General features: G+C 42.0%; 1 protein-coding gene across 1 annotated transcript; it reads right to left on the bottom strand.

Annotated features, from left to right (window-relative positions):
* Positions 1-453: 453 nt before the first annotated feature.
* Positions 454-9,218, bottom strand: OARD1 (O-acyl-ADP-ribose deacylase 1). The gene is made up of 6 exons (XM_066625204.1): positions 9,132-9,218; positions 8,111-8,185; positions 6,226-6,370; positions 4,961-5,019; positions 2,528-2,640; positions 454-965 (listed from the first exon to the last, which is right to left on the bottom strand). The coding sequence occupies exons 2-6, from the start codon at positions 8,141-8,143 to the stop codon at positions 863-865; spliced, it is 453 nt and encodes a 150-aa protein (XP_066481301.1). The 5' UTR covers positions 8,144-8,185; positions 9,132-9,218; the 3' UTR covers positions 454-862.
* Positions 9,219-9,232: the final 14 nt, after the last annotated feature.

The following is a 9,232-nucleotide window of genomic DNA, read 5'->3' as shown; positions in this document are numbered from 1 at the left end:
CTTGGAAATACTGTAGAACTAATCTCTGATTTGTTAACTTTAGTAGATGTCATAGAATAGTGCTGGAATATTCTGAAGAGTGCATCACTAGGTGCTATGTATGCTGAAAATTTATTTTCTATGCACCCATCACAAGTTTAATAACTGTAAACCAATTCAGAAGCAACCTTGAAGTAACTGAGATAAATGCTGCAAAAGAAAGTCACATTTTGACAGAGTTGGGGAATGTCTCATGTTAAATACAGTGGCTACCTTAAAGAAAGGGGCTTTAAATAGTTGCCCATTTATGTTATTTAATCCTTTGTTATGTAGCAATACCTGGTCTGTGAAACAAATGGTCTCAACATAATCGCTAAGATCCAGAGTTCTGCATATTCGTATATGTACCAACGTGCACTCAGAACTTCTGCATACACAAATTCCAATTAATCTCAGCAGTAAAACTGAGTGCACACATCAGACCCTCATGTGCATAAGCAGGGTAAATCTTTTTTTTTTTAAAGAAGAACTTGTTCATGTTTGGTTTAGATATTTTATTTATGCAAAAGAGGAAAATCAAAACTACACAGCAAGAAGTGTTAAACTAACCAAACACAACAGGAAAAACGCTACTCTAAGATACAACTAGTTACTTTATCTGCTGTACAGAGAGTGGACACACTGGCTATATTAGTCAGAACAGTCCTGAAAAAATATAACTGTACATTTCCACAAATCACTGCCTGTAACTGGACATGATTACAGCAATGATAATATCTGGAAATGGAGGAAAATCATCTCACCATCTTCTTCCAAATCAGTTATAAGCACAAAATACAACAAATGGGAAAGTACAGCATTGTTGCAAAAAATGCAACTTTAATTAAAGGGTATAAACTGTAATTTTTATATCTGTATCCTCAAATACTTCTTCAAGCATTGTTGATACTTTACTCCAGTTGAGACGATCCAGTCCACACCCAATCCTGGAAGAGTAAGAATCAAAGTCTAAGGCAGTGTTTCCCAAACTATGGGGCAGCACACACCAGTGGGTTGCAAAAAGTTTCTGAAATATTTTATAAACCTTGCAACCGCCTTTGCCCTGTTTGCAGAAAAAACTGCAGCAGTGGGCAACTGGATGGAGAGACTGCTCTTGTGGTTGAAATGCTAACTTGTGGTATGCGGTGATCTTAATACCCCCAAATTAAAATGTTACATTTTGATTTTCTCTAGCAATTGGCATGTTGCAGATCAGTGGTTCTCAAAGTGGTGGGTTATGACCCACCATTGGAACTGAAAAGGGTCACTTTACCCTTTACCTGAAAAGGGTCACTTTACCCTTAAGGGGGGTGACCCAGAAATGAGTGTCCTGATGATGCCACAGTGATTTTTCTCATTTTATTTTTCTCTAATATAGCTACGTGAATCCCAATAGACTGTTGTTTTAAAAAGTGGGTTCCAATGCTAAAAAGTTTGGGAAGCACTGGTCTATGGCATTTGTCCCAGAGACTTGTGAAAAGTTCATAGTCAAGTACCAAAACAAAGTACAGTACAAACCAAATCTATTAGATAAGAGTATGATACTACTGTAAGCCTTATGCCTAGATATCCCCAATATTCAAAACCCTTGATTCATCTTAAAAATTTCCTCTTTTGCAGCACAGCTGTAATCAGTCCTATTGATGGGATTTACTTTCAGGTAAACGTGCCAAGAATTGTGACTATGCAAACATGAGCTCCATATGTTTACAATAGATCTGTTGGCTCTATAGTCTAGTTATGACATCATAGCTAAACTGTGATTTGGCCATCCTTGTGCTCTCTCACTTCCCAGTTTGTTATAACTACAGCTTGCCATGACATCCAAATTGTGATGAAATCACTTTAGGATGGATTCTCCACGGCAAAACAAGGCTTACTATACAACAGAACCTTGTGGGTGAAAGATAAGCCAATCAGCGACTGCAAGCATTTGGTAGTGTCTCAGCCAACAGCAATATGTTTAATGTTGTGGCTCTGTGTGTTTGAGGAAAGAAATGGTTCAATGGCAAATGAAAATGTCAGGCTTTGAAGAAACATTTAAGCTCTGGTTAACATTGTGGCTGTGTGTGTGTTGAGGGAAGGAGTGAGGGGGAGAAAAATGGAAACCTTTTAAGCAGCTCCTACCAGCGTGATTAAATATGTGGCTCTGTGTGTTTGAGGGAAGGAGAGATAGAAAGCAGTCTTTGAAACAACAGCTCAGAATGTTTTTAAAACAATGGCACCCCCAAGGAGCACAGTAGGCTCCTTAGAGTCTCTACCTCATAGCAGCAGCAGCATCACGGCTGTATTTGTATTGAGGGAAGGATTTGGCTGAAGTGAAAGCTCAACAATGGCCCCTAACAAGCACAGTAAGCACCTTTTAAATAACTTTTTAGAGAAGGAAACAGCTTAGTTCTATGGCAGAAGCTGAAGTCTTATTATTACAATATTATTATCACAATATAATATCGTCTCTGGAATGGATTTCCATCGTAAAGTGAGGGTCCACTGTATCAAATTTGCTTACCGAGGCATAGAAATGTGAGATACACCATGCTTTAGACAATGGAATTTCATAGCTTCCAAACTCTTCCGCAGATTGTCATATGTAGGCTTATGAAAATATCTATTCTTTGTAATCTAAAAAATAAAATGGAAGATCAAACAGTCACATTTTAGATTAAACCCATGTACAGTGCAGTTTAAAGGCCCAATCCTATGCTTTGCCGGTGCTGCATGGTACAGTGGCACCGAAATGACTGCTGCTGTATCTTGCAGGGCCAGAGAAGCAACTGGAGGTCTCCTTGGGTAAGGGAATACTGGTTCCCTTACAGCCCCAACAGCCCCAATGGATCTACTTGGAGCTGGGCCTGCTATTTAGCTCACGCACAGTGGAGAACCATATGGGTCTCAGAGGCTCAGGAAGGGGGATAGCATTCAGCAGCAGTCACTGGTGCCACTCCAACTCCCTCCCAGGACTAAACCGTCCTCTGGCTTGCCCTTCTCCTACCTTTCAACCCTCTCCACCCTCCCCAGTCTAGGAATGCCTCCCCACTGCCCAGCAAGGAACTTACACCTGCAGATCCTGCAGCACATTCTCCCAGTACCCAGAGGTGTTGGCCTCTCCACTGGCACCTCTCCCTTCCCAACCGCAGCAACATGCCTTATGGCATGCTTGCAACAGCCACTGCTGGGGCAGCGTGTGAGCCATCAGCGCTGCTCCAGCATTGGATCAGGTAGAAAGCCTTCTGAAAAGTAAGTTTGATTGCTTTCAACAGAGCTTACAGTGTAATCCTATGCATGTTTACTTAGTAGTAAGTCTAAAGGACTTCATGGGAGTTCAGTGCCACGTAAACATGTTTAGGATTCAGATTCAGATGACTATATTAGGCAAATTATATGAACACACTAGATCATTTCATTCAGGTTTTTTGGAATAAATTAGGAAAACTAAAAAATGCTAGAATGTGTTATAATTTGAACATTCAGGTTACAATTCTGAAACTATGGACTTACAATCCTGAAACTACACACTTGACAGCATAAAGAGCAGGACATGTAAATGAAATCATTATACCTGCCATTTGTGCTTTAAAACCTATGCTCTAGGAAAGAGAAAACTGAAATTACATTGCTAAATATTTGCATTTGTGATTTTTTAAAAACAGGATGATAAAAAGTCCTCTTGAAGCAAGCCAAAGTCTGCTTTTTGTTATCGAGACCCTATTACATCTGCTATGTATTTTACACATACTGTGAGTTTTTAGAAAATTTATTAAGCAGAATAACACAACCATATTTCAGATTACAAAAACAATTCTCAAACAAGAAGGCAGATTTTTCATTACAGTCGTGTTTGTGAGAAAATCAGTCAACCAACAAATTTCAACTTCATGGATGTATGCCAGTGTGTTAACTTCCAATCAGCTAATAGAAAAATGCAAAGGGGGAACACCAATTGTCTATGAAGATATGTAAATAGACATTTTAAAGCGAAATTTGCATTCTTCGACAGTTTTCACTTTGCTTCAGACAGATATAGCAAGAATATGTAAAATATCTTATACTACAATGATATAAACAATTTACTTGGAAAACATTCTGTTGATTTTAATGAACTTTACTTCTAAATAAATGGCTTGAACTAAAAGTCTTGAAATGCTACTTCTTGATTCACCAAGTATTTTCTGATATGATTTCAAGCTATTTGTATCACTAACTGTGATACAAATATCAGATGGTATAGACTACTCCAAGACTTACTATAGAGTACAATGTATACGAAGGCAGAGCTATCTGAAAACAGTATTATTTATTTTACTCAGAAGTAAGCCCACTATGTTCAGTAAGACTTAGGATGCAATCCTATCTTACTGGAAACAAACACCTCAAACAAAGCCATTCCAGGAGCACTCAAACATCATTTGTTGAAATCTTTACATCAGGGGTCTCTAAACTTTTTGGCTGAAGGGCCACATAAAATATCTGGCACAGTGTCGAGGGCCGTAAAAAAAATTTAAATATAGAATTCAAATAAATACTTTAGAGATGGAACTTAGATGAATGAATAAATGAATGGGCTCAAATGTCCAGGACTTCTCCAAGAACAAACACAGCCCAAGAAATAAAGCACACACTTAAATGGACCCCCATTCCCCCACCCCACAAGCACAACTCTGGTTGTGTTTGGACAACTGGGCCTGAGGCTCTCAGGGGATCAGAGGCTGGCCGCAGGCTGGATACAGGCTTACCGCTGGTTGCATCTGGCCCATGGGCCAGGGTTTAAAGACCCCGGCTTTACATAAATGCTAGCTAATGTTTGCCGAAGCTATGGCTAGATTCATTTACAAAGATAAGTGTGTTTTCATTAACCATAAATGAAGATGCAGAAATGCTATGCATATCTCCCTTTGAAAACCAGCTCACATGCCCCAAGTTCTACCACATCCCCTATTCTTACCAGATAGTACACATATCGATTCTCTCTCTTCAAAACAGCCACCTCTCCTATCTTCTTTTCTAAGACAGACATGAAAACAAAGTTAAAAACATTGCAATGCATTGTTGAACTTCTGAAGCACTGTGTGTATACACACATACACGCATTATTTTATAATAGTGTTGCAGCAAATTAAGACATACTGGGGCATTCCCTTTTAGCTAGTATTCAGGTATAAGTCCATGCAAGAATGCGTAGACATAATCTTCCCCATGGCTCATTTAGGGACAGATGATGTGGACCAAAACATACTTCTGCAGCTGTGTCCCTGAGCTCCTATATGCTCCTTCATGGTTAGTGGATCCACAAGCCAAAGTGCTACTGTAACAGACCAGTTTTCCTCCCAGATTTGACACTGTGTTAAGGAGCACATTGTATGCATTCCTTAGCCCAGTGCTTATGGTTTGCAGCAGCTCCCAGAATCATACATGGGAAGAGAGTCTAGGTGAGATTGGAAAACATAAGATTCCAGGAAATTAAAGGCTGCCTTGAGAGCCCTTAAGTGAGGTATGTATGTATAAATGAATGAAAGCATTTCTGGGCCCCCTTTTTGACCCTGGGTCTGGGTACAAATTACCCCCTTTACCCCCCTCTCCTGGGCCCTGCCCACATAATCATCCATGGGAGTAAGAGGGGCTGCTGGCAGGCTTGTGAGCCACATGAGGAGGTAGTAGTTGTACAAACCAGCATCTCCACATGGGAATGGGCATGCAGGTGCTGCAATGTGCACAACTGTAGCAGCTCAAAAAAAAGGCTTCCCCAATTCTTATCCCTCACATAGAATTCACCAGTTCATACATGGCCCCAGCTGAGTCACAGGCCCACCAGCATTGTACTCATACCATCAAGGGCAAGAAACAACTAATGCGCCTACCCACTGAACATACAGGTACAGAGAGAGCTGTAAATGTAATATTTTGATAAGGTCAATGAGATTTTTAGTACGGCAAACACTTACATAATGCTCTTCAACAGAAAAGAGTTGGTCTATTTAAATATATACATGTGAATCTGCAGCATCAAAAACCTGGCCTTTATTATCAAAATGGTTAGTAGGTATTTTTGGTTTCCAATGGTCCAATTTCAGTATTGGCAATACTGTTTTAATACTACTGCACTTAATCCAACAGTATCAGATGATTCAAGGATGACATAATCAGAATCTGGATTCTGTGTTTTTAAAAAATTCTATAAATGTCTCTAGCTTGCTCTGCCGCATTACTTACGCTGCTCCAGAAGCTCCTGGACACCACCAAATTTTTTATTAAAAATAGAAGCTATGCCAGCGCTCATATGACAATCCTCACTGATGCAATGAGCCAAGGAATCTGTCCCAGGACAAGAAAAGAGATCTCCCTGTACATAGCTTATCTGATTGACAAAACAGAAAACATGAAAAATGAATTAGAGGAAAAACCACTGAGTGAGAAGAAGTAACATAAGGCAACTCAGGGTACAATCCTAACCCATTTTCCAGCACTGACATAAGGGCAATGCAGCTCCGAGGTAAGGGAACAAACATTCCCTTACTTTGAGGAGGCTTCTGTGAGTGCCATCCAACTGCAGGATGCAGCACAGATCCTGTTGGCACCGCTATGCCAGTGCTGGAAAGCTGGTTAGGATTTGGGCTTTAGTGTTGTGAAGAGTACCAGTCTAAATCACTGGCAACTTCACTGAACAGGGAACTGTAACAGCATGATCTTATGCATCCTTACTTAGAAATTACTCCCACTGGAGTAGAGTTTACTTTTGAGGTGCTCATAGGATTATAGCAGTGGTTCCCAAACTGTGTACCATGACATCCTGGAGCAGCAGTGGGCAGACATTTTGGCAGGAGGGCCACATCATCCCTCTCACACTGTGTCGGGCCAGGTGCTCACTGGAGACTGAGGGCTCTCTGCAGCTGGACTGGGGGACCCCGAGGACCGCAAATGGCCCCCTGCCCTGGAACATTGCTAGGCACCCCTCAGGGAGCCATGGTCCATTGGCCAGATGGCAGCAACACTGCATGGGACACTGCAAAGGCCAGTAAAAAGCACAGCTCACCTAGCTGAGCTCCTGCATGCAGTTTTTGCACACTTTGAAAGGCCCTCCTGCATGCCTGGAGCCACTTACCAGTCTTTACAGCATCCTACATGGTCTCCAAACCTAAAAATGACTGGGGATGACATCATTGCCAGTCACTTCCAGGAGCCGCACATTATGTTCACACCGCACAGAGGTGTTATGGGATGCCAAAGACTGAGAAGTGCTGGATTAGAGCCTCAGATTGATGCATACCTGGACTCTCCTTGTAGTAAAATGTACTGTAAGAGCCATGCCTAGAAGGGTGTGGGCCTGCGGCAACTAAAATTCTAGAACAGAATTCATTCTGAAGGGCCTTCTACATCTTAAGGGGAATCACTAAGTTATACTATATATTCTGAGCAATATTAGAAAAACTGACCATTAATGTGTGAATAATTTCCTGGCAAACTCAAAACATGGCAGTCTCAGAATTCCACTGGTAATTCTTTCTGCCTTGGAGAAAGGGAAAGAAACTGAACTGGCAAAAGCTCTCTCAGTGCTTCAAGGAAATGAAGTACTAAGGGCCCAATCCTATTCAACTTTCCAGGACTGAGGCAGCTGCAATGCAGCCCAGAAGTAAGGGATCAAGCGTTTCCTTATCTTGAGGAAGCCTCCATCACAGTCCCCCCCACTGCATGATGCAACACATGCCTCACTGGCATGGCTGCATCGGCACCGGAAAGTTGGATAGAATTGGGTCCCGAGTGTGCTTCTAAACAAGAACAGAGGCAAATTACAGACTTTTAGAAAACAGAAAACCAAAACAGAGAGCATACAATTTGTTTACTACCCGTGGAGAAAGCGGGATGAAAAAGACCTGAAGCAAAAAGTTAGCCCAGTAGATTTTATGAATATATTCCCTTAGGATTTTTTTTTTTTAATCACTTCTGCTTCGGCACAAAAACAAAACCCAACATTTATTTATGTATCACAGCTATATAATACCACAGGATTATGAGAACAAAACATAGCCTGCCCTCTGCTGGGAAAACCCGAACATCTGTAACCCTGAATGACAAGATACAAAAATATTCCACTACGCACTCTTCCTCCTTCTGCAGATGGGGCATTAGCCATGACAGCGTGGAGATATGTTCAGGATTTCTTCAGACGCAAGGACTGGAAAGGAAGGCAGTGGTTGTGTTTAGAGTGGAAAATTAAAAGGCAAGAACAGGAGCCAAAGTGTGTACAGCAGTGATTCCCAAACTGTGGGTCGGGACCCACTCGTGGATTGCGACCCAATTTTTGGCAGGTTGCAGAGCCTCCACTGAAAACATGAGTGATGGGAAGATAACTGTCTTGAGCCCTAAAGTTATTCAAAAAAACAAGTACCTCATTGCCCTGCAAATAATTCAGCTCTTGCACTTTGCAAGCCTGTATGAATATAGGGAGATAAGTATTTGAGCATCCTTTATTTATTTTTATTATTATTATTATTATTACTTGTAAACAAAAACATTATTCCTTTCTACATTTTTTAAGGTTCATAAACCTAGGTAGGTCCCAATAGTTTCATTTTAAAAAGCAGGTCCCCATGATCAAAAGTTTGGGAACCACTATGGGTGGGGAAGGTGCTACTTGAAAAAAAGGCAGCTCCAGCTCAACAGTGGAGGTAGCCTTCAGAGTCAGGCTCCAATCCTACCCATAATTACCTGGGAGTAAGCCGCATTGACTATAATGGGACTTACTTCTGAGTAGGCAGGCATAAGATTGGGCTCTTAGGCTATAAGTTTATCCACTTTCCTGAAAGTGAGCTCCATTGAATAAGCTGCAGGGTAAGGCTGCAGTCCTGTCCGCACTTCCCTGGGAGTAAGCCCCACTGACTACAATGGGACTTGCTTCTGAGTAGACAGGCATAGGAGGGGCTCTCAGGCAGGGGTCTCCGCCTCTCCCTGTTAATTCCTGAGCCTTCCTCATGCACTGCAGCCTTTGCTCCCTCCCAAGGGCTTCAGCAGCACTGCCTGGGGAAGGGTCGCCTGGAGTCCCTAGCCAGCCTCACCTCCCCCCCCCCCCCCGTTCCACCAACTGCCATAACGGCTCTCTGCCTCGCGCCTCCTCAACGCACCCTGCCGTCGCGTGCAGTCAAGCGCCGCCCCTCCTCTCAGTGACAAGCAAAGCGCCGCTACCCCCCCACGTCGCCTTAAAGTTATAGATACCCCTATCTCT

This window comes from Tiliqua scincoides, chromosome 4 (assembly GCF_035046505.1).
Source record: "Tiliqua scincoides isolate rTilSci1 chromosome 4, rTilSci1.hap2, whole genome shotgun sequence".
In the NCBI taxonomy this organism is placed as follows: Eukaryota; Metazoa; Chordata; class Lepidosauria; order Squamata; family Scincidae; genus Tiliqua; species Tiliqua scincoides.
This window is presented reverse-complemented; position numbering and strand designations above follow the sequence as displayed.

What these genes read in the sequence shown, in the direction of transcription:
- OARD1 (XM_066625204.1), bottom strand. Translation starts at nt 8,143, where the DNA reads ATGGCTAATGCCCCATCTGCAGAAGGAGGAAGA. An exon ending in CCAGGAGCTTCTGGAGCAGC is followed by an intron (nt 5,020 to 6,225) that starts GTAAGTAATGCG and finishes TGTCTGTCTTAG; the next exon opens with AAAAGAAGATAGGAGAGGTG. An exon ending in ATCGATATGTGTACTATCTG is followed by an intron (nt 2,641 to 4,960) that starts GTAAGAATAGGG and finishes TTTATTTTTTAG; the next exon opens with ATTACAAAGAATAGATATTT.